Source organism: Phodopus roborovskii, unplaced genomic scaffold (genome assembly GCF_943737965.1).
Source record: "Phodopus roborovskii unplaced genomic scaffold, PHOROB, whole genome shotgun sequence".
Classification (NCBI taxonomy): domain Eukaryota; kingdom Metazoa; phylum Chordata; class Mammalia; order Rodentia; family Cricetidae; genus Phodopus; species Phodopus roborovskii.
Genome location: NW_026126407.1, coordinates 15080259 through 15102127, shown reverse-complemented (window position 1 = coordinate 15102127; position 21869 = coordinate 15080259). Strand labels below are relative to the sequence as shown.

At 41.2% G+C, this 21869-nt stretch overlaps 1 protein-coding gene across 1 annotated transcript in view; it reads right to left on the bottom strand.

The window, feature by feature from the left end:
* The window catches only part of Dnah9 (dynein axonemal heavy chain 9), a 329177-nt gene that overhangs the window by 242736 nt on the left and 64572 nt on the right, over positions 1–21869 (bottom strand). Inside the window, exons 18-20 of the mRNA XM_051180369.1 lie at positions 12920–13142; positions 11687–11853; positions 2356–3226 (exon numbers count right to left, since the gene is read on the bottom strand). Coding sequence (XP_051036326.1) covers positions 2356–3226; positions 11687–11853; positions 12920–13142 — 1261 coding nt within the window. The remainder of the gene's footprint in view (positions 1–2355; positions 3227–11686; positions 11854–12919; positions 13143–21869) is intronic.

The window sequence follows — 21869 nt, the reverse complement described above, 5'->3', positions numbered from 1 at the left end:
CAACTACTCCAGGCTAGTAAACTCATGGATCCAAGAGAAGAACCTATAATCACCACTTCACTAAACCAACATAATCCATCACTACATTCTGAACAATTATCCTTATACCGCTGATAAGTGTAGTTCTCACTCCTCATCAGGAAAATTTTTCTTTGCAACAGATGGAGTCCATTATAGAAAGTCACAATTGATCAAATGCATATTTATGGAGCCTGGGCCCACAAATCATACCTCATCAGCACAAATCCTACACCCACAGCCCTGGGATTATTGTGAAAGGGGGAAGGGGGTGAAAAGAACTGGAGAAACAGAGGGTTTGCTCTGAGGCTTCAAAATAAAAGTTCAAATGTAATAATAATAAACCTATCAATATAGTGTACTACCATGCTTTTAATCTAAAAATAATTTACAAACAAAACCCCTAATCCACTACAATAAAAATACAAGTAGCATCCTTTTGCTATCCTTTCACCCTCCAAATTGCTGTACTGCGTGACTGTGTTCTCACATCTGCTTCTGCAACTGAATGACTTTGGCATCACAGACCATGCAGCATCACAAAAGCTGATGTGTGCTCATGAAAGAGCAAAGGCCAAAAAGTTAAATAACACGCATGATCACTCTTACTCCAACTGTCCAATAAATGATTCCTAAGTCAAGTAGGCAGTATATTGGATGATTTTTTCTAGATCTATGAAAATACTTGTATAAACAAAGTCTTTTTCCTCAAATGTACTACTATGCTGTCAAATTTATTTAATACCATCATTCTCACTGTGCTGCTAACATAATAATAAAAAACCCTAATGTATATATAAAGGATTTCAGCCTAAATGTGGCACCTGGTGAGAACATACGCTGTTATTAAAAACAGTAATCATAATGTTATATGCTCTGTGCATTGTTTTAAACGACTTTCCGAAGTAGACGCTAGTGCCTGTCCTAATTTACATATGAGGAAATCAAGGCATGAAGACATTAAGTAAACAACTTGCCAAACATGGGAGAATCAAGAAGGAAGCCTAGGCTTGCTGCCCTACCCTGTGTAACATACACCCATCACCATCAAAAGACAAGAGCCATGGATAAAATACTTTATAATCCCCTCTCATGAGGTGTTTTGTTTTGACTGAAGATGAAAAGGCATGAAGGTGACAGAAGTATACTCATACCTGGCATGAATGTTCAAATGAAAAGAGCCAATCAGAAAACTGTAATTACACTGGAAGCAATCATGTAAAAACTAAATATATACATGCACAAAAGTTGGGAAATAGTCATAATCGATGAAAGTAGTTACTTGTTAGGCTGTAATGAGACTGAACCCTTTTCTGTTATGTTGCTAGAAGGGAGGAAATGCGGGCATTTATATGCTGTGTTCACAAACCTGCAGCACTATCTGGAAACTAGATTTTTCTTTGTTGTTGTTGTTTTGTTTTTCATAAGAGGCTCTCAAATATCCCCTTAAAGTCTTTCCCACAGTTCCCACAGTCTCTACTTGTGTCCTCACCCTTCTAATTAAGCCTATTCTTCTTCAGTTGCTGGTGTGTAGGATAAAGTCTGATGCTGTCTTCATTGCAACTGCTGTACAGAACTGTTCCCTGTTAATTTCTGTTGTGAACGGCAATCGTTAGGCCACCTTATTGCTCTGGCATGCTTCTGCAGGATGTACTAGAAAATGGCAACGTGTGGTGGCATGTGTTTTAAGTTCATAACAAGGCCTGGACAACTGGTGACATTTCATAATCAAACTAATTTGTCAGCAAAGAACTGGCTGTACTTAATGGGTACAGAAGTAGTCTCGGGCAAAAGGAGAAGGAATTAGAGTCCACTGAGATAGGTGTTGGTTAATGACACATTAATTAGGGCTAGTGAGAAGGGGAAGGCATGGACGAATGTGATAATGGGAGCATATGTTATGGGGAAATCTGCTGTTAATCTTTAGCAGCACTGGTAACTGACATGCTAGTGCTGATTAAAGATTTGCAGCATAGCCCATTGCATGGAGAGAATGATTTTGAACTTGCTTCGCAACAAGACTCAGTTTCTTTTGTGATATAAGGCCTATTAAGTGGCCCTTAAGGAACCATTCCCCAGCCACAGCAGCTAGAATCTTCTATCTCTTCTCACACATACTTGAAAGAAACGGAGTAAAACGTGGCTTTCTTTCTCCTTCTCATGTAAAGGCAAACTGGTTGCAAACCATGTTACCACTTCTTGGGTGGTGAATGAGGTCAGTGTATGTAGGAGGGACCCTGAGGTTCAGAGAAATGAACACCAACACTGCAGGGGTGGGATGGTCATCCCTTCACCTGGACCAGAGACTACGTAGCATATGATTCCCTAAGTAGATACCTGTGGTAGCTGAGACCTGATGTCTTCAGAGCCTATGAATATGCTTTCCAGGTGAGACCAGGTACGTTGCACCTCAAACCAGATAGAGATGACTGAGTCAGCTGTGGACAGCTTCTTCTGCCAACTTGATACTTCTTCCAGGAAGAAAGCAACATACTTGGACATCATCAGGTTCTGAAGTTGCACTTGATTGTCCTCCAAAACCTCGATGAGGTCCTCATCTGACTGCAGCAAGGGTATGTGAGTTCGTGTGTGGGGCTCATACTGGAATTCCATGCTGGCCCAGGTAGTCTGCAGTTCATTTAAGGTCTTCTCCATACCCATCTCTTTCACTGCTCTGTCCACAATGCCCCGGACCTCATCTTCAAAGTGGTGAAGCTGGAGCTGTAGGAGGTGAGCTAGGGTGGTGTCCTGATCCATGGTGAAACTCACACCAGTGGCCTGCATTAGCTGCCTCCAATGACGATCCCGGATGGCAGGATTCTGCAGCTCAGCCACAGCCCTCAGGGAGGTCAGAGTATTCAACACAGTACTTTCCAGTCCTGTGAATGCATCCCAGGCTCTGAGCTCCTTATCTAGGTTCCGGATGTGCCGGGCAAACTGCTTACACTCCAAGTCCATGGCTTCTACACTGATGTTCCTCCAGCTGGTGGCCTCCCAGGCATGGATACTAGAGGTCACCATTGCAACGGTGTCCCAGAGCTCCTTTAGCTGGCAGGCCTCCTTTCTGCACTGCTTCAGCTGCTTATAGTCGGGAACATTGACCTCAAACAAATCTGCTGACTTGGAGATGGTAGCCATGGTGGATTCCATGTGCTGGATCTCCATGTGCCAGGCATCCAGCATTTTATGGGGACTGACACTATCAAACCTAGAAAATAAACATATTCTCTTGGTAAGCATGACACACAGGAACAAACTCCTAGAACCCTATGTTAGCATTTGCAGAAATGTTTACATCCCAGGGGAGAGGAAAGGATCCTAACACAGCTTCTCATCCTAGGATGAATGGGTGGTGTGACCACTAGAAGGAAAAGCTATTCATTAACATCAGAGAAGATGTGGTGGTACGTGACTCTAATCCTCACACTTGGAAGACAGAGGCAGGAAGATCTTGAGCTTGAGGTCAGTATGGGCTCCACACTGAGACCCTGTCTCAAAAGGCACAGCAATTATAAAAGAACAATGTGCTTAGACCTTATCAAATCCAAGAAGATAAAAATAGACCAGTCATCTTGTATTTCTCCAAATGTATCCATAGGGCTTTTATTCTGGCCCCTATTAGACTGCTCTGCCTTTGTCCCTCATGAGGTCAGTGCTCTCAGCCTTGGCTGAATGTTAGCACTTTCTATGCTATGCACATAGCATAGCATATGTGTGTTTTCTATGCACAAACATCTCCCAGATCTCTGAAATCAGTATTCTACTCAGGGTTACTATTGTTATAATGAAACATCATGACCAAAATCAAGTTGGGAAGGAAAGGGTTTATTTGTCTTATCCTTCCACATCATAGTCTATCACTGAAGGAAGTCAGACTGGAATTCAAGCAGGGTTAGAACTTGGAAGCAGGAGCTGATGCAGAGGCCATGGATTTTGCTTACTGTCTTGTTCCTCCATGGTTTCTAAGCTTGCTTTCTAGTAGAACCCTGTAGCAACAACCCAGGGATAGCACCACTCATAATGGGCTTGGCCCCCCACCATCAATTATTAAGAAAATACTCTACAGGCTTGCCTACAGCCTGACCTTTGGGGACATTTTCTCAATGGAGGGTCCTTCCTTTCTAATACTGATAGCTTGGGTCAAGTTGACATAAATGTAGACAGCACAACTGAATCCTTGTCAACTTGACACATAAACACATCATTGATAAGCCACAATCTTTCCTTTGTTGTTTAGTCCCAAGATCACACATTAATAAAGACATCACATGGAAATCTGCCCCTTTCTGAACAAAGATGAAATAGATGGAATGGTAGTATATATAGGAGGCAGGAAGGGGGAACGGGATGAGAGGAGGGAGGAGAAACTGTGGTTGGTATTAAAATAAAATTTTAATTATTAAAGACATCACAATTCAAAACCTTACAAATTTAAATACTTTAAAAGTTATCTCTTTAAAATTATCCAGTCTTGTCGATTGGAAGTGGTGCATTTAGGCCCAGCACTCGGGAGGCAGAGGCAGGCAGATCTCTGAGAGTTCAAGGTAAGGTGAGCCTGGTCTACTAAGGGAGTTTCAGGAAGCCAGGGCTACACAGAGAAACCGTGTCTCAGAAAACCAAACCAAAACATCTGTTTTAAAGGGTCTCTGCAAAACTCTAAAATCTTTTTAAAAGTTCAAAGCCTCTCAACTGTGGTCTCCAGTAAAATAAAAAATAAATTATTTCCTTACCTCAAGAGGTAAGTCATAAGCAAAGCAAAGCAAAACCAACTCAGTATCCAATATCTGGGATCCACTACAATCTTTTGGGCTCCTCCAAAATGTTGGATCATTTCTCTGGCTTTGCCCTCTGCAGCACACATAATGTGTCTTCAGGGCTTTGGTTGACTCCACTCCACTGCTGATGCTGTTCTTGGTGGTTGTCCCATGGTACTAGCATCCCCAGAATGCTGAGGTCTGTTGTTTTTGACAAATTCTCAATCATTTGATTTTACCAATAGACTCAGGAGCCAGATACTGGTGTGAAAGCCTGCTGGCTCAGAGAGGCATAGAGAGCACCTAGCTGATCTACCTCCTCTCTCCTACTATCTCAAACAAATCTCCTCAAACTCAATATCCCTCCTTTGCACTTCTTGTGTGTTTCACTACCCATCCTCCTGACTCCCCCTTAATATCTATGTTTATTTCCTCTTAACTGGTTGCTTGCTCCACTTCTTGACCTCTAGTTGACCCCACACAAGCCTGTCCACAATATTCAAGCAGAAAGCTCCCATATCAAAGACATATGCCAGAGCTGATCCACATCATAACTTGAAACATGTTTATTCTGCAACAGAGGTCTTCTGCTGCACCTGGGTGGCCAACTGCCACTGAAGCTGCACCTTCACCAACAGCATCTCCTGCTCTCCCACAATGCGAAGCCTCAGTTGCTTTCTATGACCCCTCATGCCTTCAAAACCAGTACTATGTTTGTGACCCTACTCTACCAAGTTCATTTTCGAGTGTGAGGTACAAACTTGGACCATAGTTTCTGTGTGCTCACTCTGAGGAAACAATTCCTAGAAGATTTCACCTCAGTGATGCTGGTCTCTTCTCAACCACAGCTGATTCTTCAGCCCTGGCTGACCAATATCCATTGTTCCAGTGAAACATAGCTTTGAATTTAGTGGTTCTGTTCTCTTGTCCCTTTCTGTGGTGTACTAAAAGCACACACCCAGTTGAAGATGGCTCCTGATCCTTGAGTATTAACACTTTGCACTTCTGCCCCACAAGGCACTCTTCAGGGCATGGTCCTTCCTCAACAGAAGAGCCTCATGTGTAAGGGGGCTCACAACGCAGTCCCATAGTCAAGGGCATGCATGACCCAAGTTTCAAGGGGCCTCTGCTTTTCCTTCTCTTATCACCAGTTAGCTTTCATCTCCAACCCCAGGCTTGCTCTTTCTGTTTCTGTGTGTTTAGAGAGGTAGATATTTAGGGTCCTATGACTTAATGAAGATGAAGACATTCTTCCAAATGGACAGGGCCCCACAGGCTCAAGGGGATGATGAATAGATACAAGAGACTAGAGAACTGCTATTTACTCTTTCTATTGTTTACAGTATGTTTACTGACAGCATATGGAAGGCTGGAAGGGAGGAATAGGATGACATATGGACTCCCTTTCTTTGTCTCTAGAAGTGTCTGCCATAACTGATGGAAAGATATCCTAATTAAAGCTATTTACCTGAACTGCTTGCTCTTTACTCCACATCACCGTGCAATGCAATAACAGTCATGTACACCATTGCATTAGTGCCAGGTTAGCTTGGGTACATGTTCTGTCTGCTGTGTACTTGCTCCTTCTGAACCAATTTTGGCTTGTGGTCTGTAGCCACCAAGACATGTGGCTGAACACCATGCATAGGTCAGGGCTAGCCTTCAGCACAGAATACTGGGTGGTTTTCAGAGTGGAAAAAGCCCACTCTTGGTTTTTCCTCCCTCCTCTACAATGAGCAGTAGGTAATGAACTAAATGGAAGACAGAATTATCATTGTGACAAGTGTTTCAGCAAGAAAGGTCACCGAGGCACAAAGGATTCTTCTTCTTGGTTTTTGCTTGCAGAGATGAACTGATGATGTCTGTGGACTTTCTTTTCTCTCTAGTCTACAGTGAAGTTAGACTGTGACATCGACTACTTGGTGTTAGAACAAAATCTATGAAATTCAGACAAACTAAAAAATTCTGCATCCCATTTAATTCATCATAGTGCAAAATCACAAAGAAGCTATCAGACAAGGTGCAAGTTAGGGGTGTTTGCAGCACTTTCAAACGTTTAGAATAAAATGGGCATAATGGCACAGCCTATAAGCTCAGGAGGCTGTGATGGGAGGCTCCTGAGGTCCAGCCTGAACTATATAATGAGACTCTCCCTCAAAAACATTCCTTATGGCAACTCGTTAAGATATTCATAAAATTGCTAACAAGCATTTTTTCCAAACCAGGGAAAGAAGAGAGTTTAAGGACAAGAAAGTCATAGAAGGGAAGGGCACACCATGTCTTTGAAAATGAACTAAAGATGCAATGAGTATTGAGTATCTTAGACTGAAGGAGGAATGACTACATGAACAAAACTACAATTAAGTAATGGAAATATATTGTTCAAATATGAGCCCAGAGAGAGACAGAGAGAGAGAGAGAGAGAGAGAGAGAGAGAGAGAGAGAGAGAGGAGGAAGAGCCACTTGTGACTCTTGGGAAGCTAGCCACTGGGAATGCTGACTATAGTACTGCATCTGATGGAGAATGAAGAATGGCGTGCACCCACACAATACTCTACCAGCACACAAAATTCCAGGTGCTCACCCTGAACCATGATCCCTAGCCCTGCAAACTCCATGCAAGCCCATTTCCTACCAGTATCCATTTATCTGCCCACACTAAAAGATGGAGAAGCATTCCATATTCTCTTCCCTCAGTTCTTGTTGATTCTCCTGTTTCTCAAATCTACAATCTTTGCCACTGCTTCAGTTCAGGCCCTACCATTTTGATTCATGGCTGCTATAACCTCTCATTTGAGACCTGGTCTTCAGTCTGTCCTGCTCCATGAGAAAGTAGGAGTTATAGTACAGACACATTTCCAATATTCAATGCTTTAATGTATGTCTTCTATCCTATAGTGGCACAAAAGCAATACTAATTCAGTAGCACCGTAATTTGGAATGTAAATTTCATTTTTCTTTGGAGCTAGCAATAGCCATGTGGTTCAGGCCTCTGTCATGATGCCAGAGAGCAGGCATCATGAAACAGGCATGTGATCATGAGAGACACAACTGACCTTCTGTGTCATACTGTGTTGCTAGATGTGGCGTTTGGTAGGTCAGGTGCATTGAATATGGTTAGAACAAAGCCTACTGCACATCAGAAAGACTGCACTTCTATATGCCAACTTCTCCATCAGGGTCACCTCCACCTCTCTCTCTCCCTCCATATTCCAGCTCTTGCATCTCAGCTGTACTCGCTCCATGTCTCACTCTGTCAATCCTCATGTCCTAGCTCTGCACTCACTTCGTGTCTCACTCATGTCCCAGCTCCTGCATCTCTGCTCACTGCATGGCTCATAATTTCAGTCACCGTGCCTTTTGGTCTATGTTTACTTTCTATAGAACATCCTTGCTTTCTACTTTGATTATTAATCTCAAATGGAACTTGCTTGGCATTGGCTCTGTTGCCATGTTTCCCAAGATGTGTGAGCAGCTTCAGCTAAAGACAGTACCAAGTATGTGTCTTATTACCAATTTTTGAAATGATCACTAAGGCTACAACTTATTGATGTCAGGGGATGTGTATCTCTAAAAATTTATAGTACCCATATAATTCTTAGCTAACCTCACTGTTGAGGCCAAGCCCCATCTACTCTACAGAATTCTAAACCATACAAATGAGTCAGGCTAACTGGTAAGTCAGGAAAGCTTAACCAATGACATGTCTTTATGTTAGGATATTGCTTTGTTCCTGGTGTGAACTGAGTGACCAATATGGCTCTTTTCTCAAGCTTTGGAAGTGACAAGTACTTTATAAACAGGACCCATGGCCCCCCTTTCCCTCATGCTTCTGCATCAGGCCATTAAGAAAATGTGTTCTTTCCTATTGCTGTTGTTATAGCCTCTAATGGAGGTCATCTTCAGGTAGGTTTTGCCAGCTGATCACAAATACAGTGGCCTGCTGAGAGCCATAACAGCTTCTCCATAAGTTGAAGCTGATAGGATAGACTGTGTAGACTATAAAAATCCTTTGATTACCTTGGCCTTGGAGATGGGAGGGAGAGTACTTATCATGGCACTGGTTCTTTAAGGGTAGCAAATGGTGCTCAAAGTCAAAGTCTGAACAAGAGAATAACAGAGCATGGAACATTCCTTTCAGTAGACTCTGTCACAGGTTTAAAAAGCAGTAGAGGGTCCTTGAATTTGAATATGACAGTTTAGTCAATTATTATGAAGAGTGGGAACTCAGCTAAGAAATATGCTGAGCTGTCTTAGAGTTAAGAACTAAGGGAAGAAGGAACATTTGACTTGGGCATGAAGAGGGAATCTAAATTTTGGAAGTCCAACTTTGCACCTGTCAGATGGCAAGGGCCTAATGAGACACTCATTTTCTTCTTCCTTCTCAAAGACAAGAACATCAGAGGCTGAACATGGCCAGCTTCAGGGACAGAAACTTGTATTGTTAGATAATGCAGCAGGGTCTGGAGATCTATAAATGATCAAAATGTAAAGGCATAAATGCATACTTGACTACAAATTTTACACACACACACATACACACACCAAAGTAAGGAACAAAACAAATAACACATGAATCAATGCCTGCTAAGGTTCCCTTTAGCAAGAGCCCCACAATTCTGGAAGAGAAACACATCAAAATTTCAGGAACATTTGTTTTCTCAGACTGTTGTGAGAGTGCTTTTTGAAGAATTCTTCTCTGAAGACTCATCTGCATGTGAAATTAACAGATGTGAATCTAAAATGCCCAGCAAAGAGTAACAGCATTGTAGCAGCCACCGGAAAGGAGCACTGATATGGAAAAAAAAAAAAAAAGCAGTCACACAGAAAGAGAACAAAATAGCCCACCAGCTGACCATGAACCATGGCCACCATTATTCTGATGGACCTACAAAAGGACACCATGGTGGTTTTCTGTAGAACAGTCAGTCTTGGAAGATATTTACCTACGCACCTATGGAATTCATTTTTAAGTAGACAGTTGACAGAAAGGCTTGTTTATAGCTGCCATTAACATTGCTGTGATAAACTCTGAGCTTCCTGAAAACCAACTTCCCTCATTCAGGTTACCTCCTTACAGTTTGAGTTCAACTTAGAACTTCCAATGTACACCAAAAAGAGGACCCAAAAAAATATGACTTGAATTCTGAAAGGTTTCCCAGCATGTTCCGCAAATGTTCTTGACAATGGATTTCTTTGGGAAAATTTTATGGCCCACTAAAGTAAGTGTAAAGTGCAGAGTCATTTGAAAGTCAATGTTCTTGTATGTCTGCTTCAAAGAAAAGCAGTTTACTGCCCTTTCAGGTAATGATGCTCAAACTTGGCTGCACAGAAATAATTGAGGGGGGGGGCTTGACTTGATACTAATGCATGGGTCTTGCCCCTGAAGGTCCAATTTAGTGGGTCTTCAGGGCAGGCTGGACAGAGCAGGCTTTTAAAGCTCCTTTTAGGATTGTATGATACTATCCTGCTATAGAGCCACAAGCTTTATATGTTCATATTGTATATCATTTAGACTCCTGTTCTAGCTTCTCTCTTAGTCATGTCTCATGTTTTGTAGATGAAATGACATTGCTTACAATATGGCAGCTGCTTAGTAAGCATTAGATGATTGAGTGATGAGGGCAGGTCCTTACTGAGGGTGAAGAATGAAGGGGTACAGAGATAGACAGACTGGGAGGGAAGCATGTGAGAGTTCCTTATCCAGATGGCTGGTTATAGGTTTGATGACATATGATTGGATGATATGAATCAAAACAGCTGGAAGAGAGGATGTCACATTTTTTTTTTTTCACCACAAAGTAACAGAAATGTTTGAGATGAGGGATATCTTCAATATTCCAGATTGATCTTTATAGAGTATAAAGGGGCCACAGCATTATACTGTGTCCCAGAAGATATGCAATAATTACCTGTCAACTACAATTGATTAAAAAATAACTTTAGGCCTAGACATGAGACTTTCAGGGCAAAAACTAGAACACTAGAACAGTGGCCTACCAGGACAGATGGACATCAACACATTGGGCACAACAGTAAATACTTCTAGCAATTATCTTGTTAATTCCAATAATAGCCTATGAGGTGACTACTATAATTATTTGGATCATGAAGATATTAAACAGCTTGATGTGGTCCAGACACGAGTAGCAGAACTGGAGAAATTTCTCAGTCCTTGTGTGTGCTTTCTCCCTTTGGAGATTTCTTAGTCTGCAAGAAACTCAGCCTTGGAAAACAGACCATAGTACAGGGGCTGAGGGGGGGGGGGTGTCCCTAGATATTCAGATGTGGCTTTGCCTCTGGGTGAGACCTGGATGTTAAGCAGTGCTTGGGAAGCTGATGCCCTATAGACCTGAACCCAGGAGCATGCTACAGGACATACATGAGTGGTGCTATTTTTTCCGGAGGTTGATGTCTTTATGTAAGAACTATGATTATCAACAGAGAGGTACAACAGGATTATCAAGTGCAGAGAAATGACCTGGGACATTAACCATTGATAAAAATCTTAAACTACCAAACCACTTTCAAGCATTATTTAAACAGTCTAATATCCAGTTTTAAAAATGTGTGTGTGGCCGGTGGGGGGCATGTGAATATGATATGTGTCCATGTGTTTTCTAGCAATCACTTTTTAAGCCCCTACAAAGACCAGAAGTCTGAGAATTCAGAATTATAACTTCAGAAATCCTAATTGCTTTTTACCATAGTTCCACAATGAGTCCCTATGCATCCCTCATTAACCCAGGGGCACAAGAAGCTTCTAAATCCTTCTTGAAGGGTGGATGGTTTGTCATTCAGATAAGGCTAAGACTCTGCCCACCCCAGGACTGCACTGTAACCAAAGGACCTACATGGAGGGAAGACTGGTAACAAGCTTTTGTCTGGGGCAAGAGCGTCACCCTGGGCCACACCTGAAGGGGGCTTCTTTGCGTAACCTCTCCTGGAATTGCTGCTGCTGGACGTCAAATGCTGTGCATCGCTGGCGGAGGAGGGCCACTTCATTTGCTTGCAGTGGGGCCACCTGCTGCCTCACAGTGATGGCCATCTTCTTCATGTTCTTCCACTTCTCAGGAAGTTCCTGTAAAGACGACCTGGGAGTGCTTGCATCCATGCTGTTCTCCCCTCCGCTATAGCCAGAGACTGCGCCCCACCTCTCTGCTTCCATCCCTGTAGTACGGCACCCTGGGATGTAGTGGTGCCATTTTTAACTGCGCACCATCCTACTCTTCCTCATCTTGCCCCTCTCCACAGCCACCTGCTTTTAACTCAGCAACACTCCTAGACCCTTCAGCCTTTGACCTGGTAACTCTTGCCCTTCTCTATAGCCTTCAAGGTATTTTCTTGAATCCCGGTTTTCTCCCTCAAACCTTCTTAACATCACTAAGATCTGCTTGTTTCCCCCAAATCAAGTGCTTGGCTCAACCTTTGGTCAGAGAGTGGGAATCTGGCAGGGAAGATACCTTAGATGAGGGTTTTTATAGTTATTGTTGTTGTTGTTTTGTCAACTTGGTTCAAGCCAGTATCATTTGTGAAGAGGGAACTTCAACTGAGAGAATGCCCTCATAATACTTCATAATACTGGCTTGTAGGCAAGTTTGTCAAACTTTTTCTTGATTAATTATGGATATGGGAAGGTCCCTTATATGCTCTGCTGACCCTGTACAAATGATGCTGTATGGTACAAAAGAGAGGAGGAGGCTGAGGAAGTCAGCGAACAAGCCAGTAAGTAGCCAGTAAGCACCATGCCTCCATGGTCTATGCTTTAGTTCCTGCCTCCAGTTCTTGCCTTTAGTACCTTCCCTGACTTCCTTCAGTGATGGAGTATGACCTGAGAGGTATAAAATGAAACAATCCCTAGTCCAGGCTACACAGCAAAACCCAGTTTCAAAAAAAAAAAGTTGACTAATCTTTAAGTCTGGGATAAAACCTGTATCCCCATGCGTTCTGCCACTACAACCTTCAGTATTTCGTGATTTCTCCCAAATGTCAGACATCACTCCTGTGTTATACATTGTAGTTCTAAGACATGGACTTTGGGTCTGGACTCATCACCAAGCCATTCTTCATTTACTTCAACCCCACCTACCACCCTACTGTAAAATCCCAAGACTCTCCTTCTGCAAGGAATAGTCCAATGTACTGACCTCCAGTTGCTTAAACACAGCTTCCGGCAGCTCTTGTTCATAGGACGTGAGCAGTTCAATTGTTTGCTTCAGGGGCTCAAACATGTCATCAATGCTGCTCTGCCGTTCTTTAAGGGTGACAAGGTGTCCCATGATCTCAACCAATCCTTGGAAATCTCCTTTCTCCACTTTCTTGAGCAAACCGCTCTCAGTGCTCTTTATAAATACATCAAGGTCAGCCAGGCTGGGAGAACACAAAAGCACAGGACCAGTCTCCTTGAGCCCCTTTAGGGGAAGGATAATGACATCTTTAACAGGAGTGATTGTGGAAGAAAGCTCACCATGGGCCTGGCACTTCAAGGGACTACCCTTGTGATTAATGTGGCTTTTTTCACCAGTGTGCTGGTTGTGAAAGATGGGGGCAGCTCTGACCCCTCAAGAGATGTGACATGTGAATGGAAAGATCTTGGACCAGAAAAAGGATGTGAGTGGGACAATTTATGTTAGGTCATGTAGGGCTATGGATTAGTTATTGCTTCTACATCAATAATGACTCCTGTTTGATCATGTATTGCAGCTAGACAAGATGTTATATTTGGAAAGTCAGGTCATAAACAGAAACTCTTTGTGCTGTTTCTGTAATTTTTGTTAAGTCTGAAATAATTTTAAATCAATAAATTTTTAAAGACAAAAATGAGAGTTAAGCACAGTGGTGCATGCTTTTAATTCTAGTACTCAAAAGGCTGATGCAGATGGGTCTCTGGTAGTTTGAAGACAGCCTGGTCCATATAGTGAGATCTAGGAAGTCAGGGCCATGTAGAGAAACCTTTTCTCAGCTATTAGACAATTCAGTAAGGGCAAGACACTTAATATCTCAAGTTCTCAGTTTCCTTTACCTAGAAGATTGGAAGACTCTCCTCTGTCGCTAGCTGTTATGACAGTTCAGTGAGATGCACCCTATAATTCAGCAAGTGTTCATTGAGCATCCATCAGGAGCCCTGTCATTTTTTCAGGGGATGAGAGTAAATTGACAGAGAAGATGAACAAAGTCCCCGCACTTATGAAACTTGCATAAAAGCAAGGAAGTGGGAAGCAAGAGGATGACATACACTACACAGCTTCTTACAGAGAGGAAAAGACACTGGAGAAAATCAGGAAGATGAGATGGAGAGTCAAGTGAAGACTTGGTGTGATGAGAGGTCAACAAAGGCCTTCCTATGAAGGGCATATTGATCAGAAAAGTGAATGGGTAATGGAGTGAGAGATGGGACCCTAATGGCAGGAAGGACATGAGCAAAGGCAGTAGGGGTTGGTTACATTTTGAGGGCTTAGGGAAGGCAAAATCAAGGTGGCAGAGGAACACAAAGAGAAGGAAAGTGTGGTTAACAGGGTCCTTGTCAACCTTAGGAAGCTCAGGTCCTAGTCTAGATGAAAGAACTCTGAAGACAATGCATGCTATGATACATGCATTGCAGCTGGAGAGTGGACTTTGACTGGAGGTCTGCTGCAGGGGATGGTGGCAGTGGAGATGGGAGACAAGAATGAAAACAGCCAAAGGGAGTATCTGGAGGAGGTTAGCATTGTCCACCTGACAGACAGTGCTGCACTTGCCCTGGAGAATACACAAAACAAGTGATGAGATTCCGGATAATTCTTCACACAGAGTACAGGACTAGTCACCGGGTTGAATGAGAGTTATAAAGGGATGAGAAAAATTCCTAGTAGCCTCTAGCAGTGAGACAAATAATAACACCATTTACAGACGTGAGGAAGACTAGGTAAGGCTAAGTTATATTGTGGGGAACAAAAGAGGGCAATGTCTTGAACATTTAGCAGACTCCAGACACCTAAGGGAGACATCAGCCAGGTGTGATGGTTAGTAGTGATTGTAAACTTGATAGGATCTAGAGTCACCAGAGAGACAAGCCTCTGGGCATGTCAGTGAGAAAGTTTCTGGGTTGGATTACCTGAAGAAGGAAGACCAACTGACTTAGGATTTTTCATTGCTGTGAAGAGACACCATGACCATGGTAGCTCCAACAAGGATAATATTTAACTGGGGTGGCTCACTTATAGTTTCAGAAATTCAGTCCATCATCATCAAGGTAGGGAGCATGGATGCAAGCTGATGTGATACTGGAGAAATAGCCGAGAGTCCTACATCTTGCAGGCAGCAGGAAGTCAAATGTGACCCTCGGTGGTATCTTGAGCATATATGAGACCTCAAAGCCCACCTCCACAGTGACACACTTCTTCCAATAGTGCCACACCTCTTAATAGTGCCACTTCCTTTGGGTGCCATTTCCTTTCAAACCACCACACCCACTTTAAAGGTAGGCAGTACTATTGCAGGAGCTGGGGTCCTGGACTGAACAAAAGGAGAGAGCTAGCAGAGCACCCGTGTCCATCTGCCTCTCTACTTCCTGGGGGCAAATGTAAACTGGGCAGCTGCCTCACAGCCACCACAGCTTCTCCACAATGATGTGTCCCACACATTCTCAAAATGTAAACCAAAACAAACACCTTAAGTAGCTTCTTGTCTACCACTTGGTCATAGCAATGAGAAAAATAACTCATACAGGCTGTTACATAGAATTCTAGACTTTCGGAGGGATGAGGCTTAAAATGTAAAGCTGGCGATTACCACCACTTAGTTTCTTTGTGTTGTTTTGGTGCAAGGATTCAACATGTAGTATCTGTGGACTTGGAGCTATGATTCTCCTGCCTCAGTTTCCCAAATGATGAGATGGTAGGTTATCTGTCACTATGCCTGGCACACTGGTATTTTATACCAATCAATTGATTAAATAAGTTGGATGAAATCCAGTGACTCTCACATGCTAATCAAGTGTTTTACAACTGAGCTACATCATTAGTTCTACAGACATTTTTGAAGCATTAGAAATGCCTGAAACAGTGAAGTTAGCCAGAGAAGGAAGACTGGGATGGAGGCTTTGGGAATTCTTGTGCTTAGAGACCCCAGGGAGGTGCTTAACCCAGCAAAAGGCACCAGGAAGACACAGCTAATGAGGCAAGAGGAAAACAAGAAGAGCAAGCAAACCTGAAGGACCCAGGGCCTCGGGGAGGAGAGACGACTTGCCACTGACAAGCAGAAGAGAGGCAAAGAGTGGAAATGACCATGGACAATGTGAGTATTTCTGGTGACTTTTACAAAAACAATGTCAGTGACATGGTGCAGTGAAGCCCAGAGTGAGAGCAAGACAGAGAATCATGGACTTTTAATTTCACCCAGTGTATGTGATGATGCAAATACGTTCTTACGGAAAAACCTACAGGGATATTCAAATCTATTAGCAGTGAAGACAGTGTGACATTTCAGGCCTGTAACCTCAGTGATAAGGGGCAGAGGTGGGAAGATCTCTGCTAATTTAAGGCTAGCTTGGGCTTCAGTGTGAGTTCAGGTCAACTTAGGCTGCAGAGTGAGACTCTCAATGAATGGTTTAAAGCTGAAGGGATCAGATTGCTCTATGATTGACTTGAGATCTGTCCATCTCAACTGTGACACAACAAGGACACAACATGGATGATGTTCAGATATGGGAGAATGTGAAGATCTACTCTAAGCATGACTAGAGCTCTGGAAGGGAACAGCAGAAAGAATGAATGAAAAGTAGTATTTGAGGAAAGCCTGGCTAAGAATTTTCTTGAATTTCTGAAAGCTGGTAGACAGTATCAAGAAAGGCCAAAAAGAAACAAACAAACAAAAACAAAAGTAATAAGCAATAATAAATATAAAGAACTAGCTGTAGATGTTTCAGTGTCAGGTTAACAGAAGAAGGAAAAGAAGAAACGGGGAGGGGAAGGATGGATAATTTTACTAACAGCTACTAATTAGTAGTGAAAGTGTAACAGAAGCCAGGACACTGTGGAATAATGTTTCAATAATCTGAGAAAATTTGACTTTCTAAAAAATGTTATTCACATTCTTTAACAAGAGTAAAATCAGTACACTCAGATGAAGAACAGAGTCCCATCGTTAGACCCCTCTAAAGGAACTGCTCATGGATATACCTGAAACTGTGATATGAGTGGATCTACATAAAACAGAACATAGCAGTGAGGTCTAGGGATATGGATCAGTAGCATAGCACTTGCTGGATCTACAAGACTGGTTTGATCCCAAGCACTACAGAAACAAACAAACAAACAAAACCAAAACAAAGCAAAAATAAAAAACAAAAACAAAAAACCAACCTGTACAATACTTCAAATGAAATGCAATTTGAGAGAGTTAAATAAATGTTGGAAAGTGATCTAAATGACCTGGAATAAGATGATATACTTTGGTGAATGAATAGCAGAATGCAATTCATACTCTATGTGTGTGTGTGCATAGTATAGTGTGCATGGTGTGTGTGTGTGTGTGTGTGTGTGTGTGTGTGTGTGTGTGTGTGTGTGTGTGTGATGCTGGTCATGGAAACCAGGAAGTTGTACATGCTAAGTAAGTATTCTGCCCCCTGAGTTCTATTTCCAGCTTTCTGCACTGGTTTTGAGGAGAGTGACCATACAGCTGCATTTATCCACTTAACAGTGATGGTTAAAACAGCCTTCAGATCTGCATAATAGTGTAGTCTGGAAGCTGGCAGAGGAGGAAAATGGAATATAGGAATGGACAATAAAATGTTCAACATAAAAGCAAGGAAGAAATGGTTGTAAAAAATAAAACAAATAATGCCAAATAAAATACTAGACTTACTTAAACTAAATCACAGCCCAATGAGTAGAGTGAACAAAGCCCACCATTAAAGGTGAGCATGCTAAAAGCAGTTTAAACATTCAGTTATGTGTATAATAAAACTTTCCTCTAATATAATTGCATGGGGAGGTTGAAAGCCAAAGGATAATGGGATACACCAGGCAAGTAGCACTCAGACAGAAGTCACTTTAGCTATGGTCTGTAATGCCCAACAAAGCAGACTTAACTACAACAGACAAAGCCAGGGTGAAGGGAGTCTCTGATGTTCAGGTAAGGATTTGGTTTACAATAAGTTAGATCAAGTGATGTAGACACCCACAGCATAGGGCAAAGTGGTGGGATCCCACAGACAATGCGACAATGCAGATAGCTCTGAAACAAAAGACTTAAACAGATTGAGCTCAGCAATTGATAATTAAGCAGAATCAAAAAGGCATCAAGGAGACAGGAGATTTCACTAAAACAAACTTTAGCAAATATCGGGGGCATAGAACACAACATACAGTATGTCCATTACAGGACATACTCTCTCCTTAATTGTGCATATAACAGAAAAATATATCACAATGCAACTCAGAAATAAGTCACAGAGCAGAGCAATTGAAACAAATATCATTAAGATGAATGTTAAAATGTTAAATATATTTTGAACTAGATCATTATGAATATATTACACATTAAAGGCAAGTATGTAGGTAAACCTCCACAGAGAAGGGAATTTATGATCTAAAATGCTAGCATTCAAAAAGGCAGTGAACTCAAGATAAATGAAGCATTCATCTTAAGCCAGCCAAGAAATAGAAAATAAACCCAAAGGAAACAATACTTCTATGACATAATAAATTGTTGAAATAAAAGTCAAATTATAACAGCACAATCAATGAGTGTATGAGGTAGTTCTTTGTAGACTGATCAGGAAAGGATCAAAATCAATAGAAATGAAAGGGCTTGGAATAGATGAAATAAGATGAAGTTAAATATTACATGACAGAAATCTAATGACTAATGTGTGTTGGATACATTTATAGAATGTATGACTTCATAATGACTAGAAAATCTTCAAATCTTTATAGCCATTAAAGAAACTGTATTTTAAATAATCTTCACACAGAGAAAACTACAAGTCCCAATGCCTTTGTAAACAACTTAAATCAAACTTCCAAATACCAAAAGATCCCAACACCATATAGCTCTCCCAGGAAATAAGGAAATAGAATCACAACGTAGCTTGTTTCATAAAGCTGGCAAATTCTCAAAATTAAAATCTGACAAAGATAGTGTGAAAAAGGCAAATAAGAGGCCAATGTTAGCTTGTCACGAGTACAGGAATAGCAATGCTAAAGGAAGGATTTTCAGACAAGATCAACCCATGGCTAGAGTGGAAACTGTGACACTTCCTGATGGGTTTATCCCAGCAGCACTAGTTGGTTTGATATTAGAAATCAAAACAATATTTCTCAAGACTGAACATTTTGAAGGAGTAAACAGAATTATCATGGTATACTTAGAAAAAGTACTTGAAAAATTATGCTTGCACTTAAATGCTCTTAACAAATTAGGAAAAGGAGAGGACTTCTTAGTCAGGAGGAGTCTCTCTCTCTCTCTCTTTCACACACACACACACACACACACACACACACACACACCACATTCCACACATTCTCATACACACTACACTGCATACTTTATACTTCCTCATATACACAACACATTAACACAAACTCACATACAAACTCACCCACATATATACAAACAAATACCCACATATGTGTTCCCTCCCCACTCTCATACACATATATAATGCTACACTACACACACTTGCACACAGACTACATTCTCACAGCAACTATAACTCAGTAGTCAAATTCTTAGCAAGGTCATGCTTAAGACATGGGTGCCTTTCAATACACATGTTTCAACAATAGATAGGAAGTCCTATAGATAGTAAGACAAGAAATCCAGATCTGCAATGACTGGAGAGGAAGAAATTAAAATCATAAAATCTGTAGTTGTGACTATATACATAGCAATCCCCAAACAGTCAACAAAATGTTCATTAGGATTAACAAGGTAATTTAGCAAGGTGCCTTGAAAATACAATCAATATATTAAAAACAATTCTATTTTCACAGATAATTTTTTTTAAATATTTTTAACTAAGAACTAAAATAATCTTAACAAAACCATGTGTGAATTAACTTAAAGGTAACATTATAAACACTATATAATGTTTATATAATTATATAATGATCATAACATTACCTTTTTATTATATATATAATTATAAAACATTATATAATGTTTATAACATGATAAACATAATTATAAATTTTCCTTGGCAAACAAGAGTGACATGAGTGAGAAAAAAATCATGGCCTTACACAGGAACATTTGATGTTGTACAGATAATGATTCCCAAACTTACTTATGGTCAGTACAAATTTTATCAGAAGTCTTAAAGGCCCCATTTTTTTTTTACAAAATGATTGATAAACTTTATATTAAAAATGGTCAAGAATTGTCAAGACATTTTCAGTGAAAGTTGAGTGGGTAACAGATGTCAAGATATTTTAAAAGCTGCAATAATTAGGATTTTGCCATATTCTTGAAGCAAAGAACTACTCAATGTGGGAGAGAATTTCTAAAACTTTACGAATAGAATATGAGAGGGTATTCTTGGGATAATTTATTCAACAAGAGAAAAAGGGTCCAGTGGAGAAGACAGATGCATTTGGCTATAATGAATCTAGGAACTGTTCACTGAATGCAGTCATCCTTTTGTGTACATGGTGGGTTCCAGGACCATCTGTGGATATCAAATTCCATAGACATCCAAATCCCTTCTGTAGAAAGGTATGTTATTTACTTCTTCCCTATGCAAAACTTCCCATGAACTTCAAATCACCCCCCCCCACATAGGTCATTTATAACTACCTGAAACAATATCCATGCTATATTATTTAGAAACAATGACAAAGTCTGTACATGTTCAGCTCAAAGGCAGTTTTTATATTTTTGATGTGTGGTGGTTTGAATCTACACATGTAGACCATGTGAATACAAATGGCTGTCCGTAAATGGAGTGGAAAGACAGGCCACTAGACTAGTGACAATATTGGGTAGTTGTATATTGACGATGTATGTAAAACTAGCAAAATATCACACATAGAACATATAAATAAACTTTTAAAAGATTTTACTTTTAATTTATGTGTATGAATGTTTTGTTTGAGTTTTATCATGAGTAATGAATGTTATACACACACACGCACACACACACGCACGCACGCATGCTCACACGCACGCACGCACACACAACACATGCAGTTTCAACAGAGGCCAGAAGAAGGCACCAGAGTTCCTGGAACTGGAGTTACAGGTGATTGTGGGCCACCATGTGTGTGCTGCTAACCAAATCCTGGTTCTCTACAAAAGCAGCAAGGGCTCTTTGTTATTGAGCCATCTCTCCAGCTCAAACATGTAAGTAATGTTTAAATAGTAACAAATACAAAATAAAGTCCAATAGAAAAGGGAAGATGACGTGAGAATAGCACAGAAAGAAAATGTTCACCAAAGACATGAAAAAAAAAATGTGCACCTTATTGCTGATCAAAGTAATGGAACGTGCCAAGTTCCATGAAACACCGTGAAATTCCCACTAAAGAAGCCAGGATGAAACAGTCTGCTGGGGCCAAGAGGTACTAAGGATGCTGGGATGCAGCGACTCTCACACAAGGCTATTCTCTACCTTGGAACAGGTTTACTACAACTGACCTGCTCTTGACCAAGGTACTCTGCCCAAATGTATGGATCTTGAAGGAATGTCTGCCCATGCAGATAATGATATGCATGCAACACTACTTATAGCATCATTGCTGATATTGGCAAACCTTCAGAGTTTGTGGAGAGCAAAGGCAAGGAAGTCTGGGAGATATGGAATCAGGGAGAACATTATTAAGGTACTTGGAGGCTCTTCTACATGCAGGTTCTTGACATATCTGAATATAGAGCTGGTCAGAAGAGCAAATTATTTTGGTTTCAGCCAAGATAAACTGCTCTGTGCAGATGTGGAGATTTAAATAGAGTCAGTACTTTTCAGGGTGGGAGGAAGAAAACTCTATGGTGAACTGACAGATACTGAGAAGGCGGTAGAAACAATGGGCTGGAAATTCTGATTGGTCTGAAAACTTCTGCACTGTGGGACTGCCGAATAAGTGAGGTGGAAAGACACCAGGTGTGGTCAGAAAATGGAAT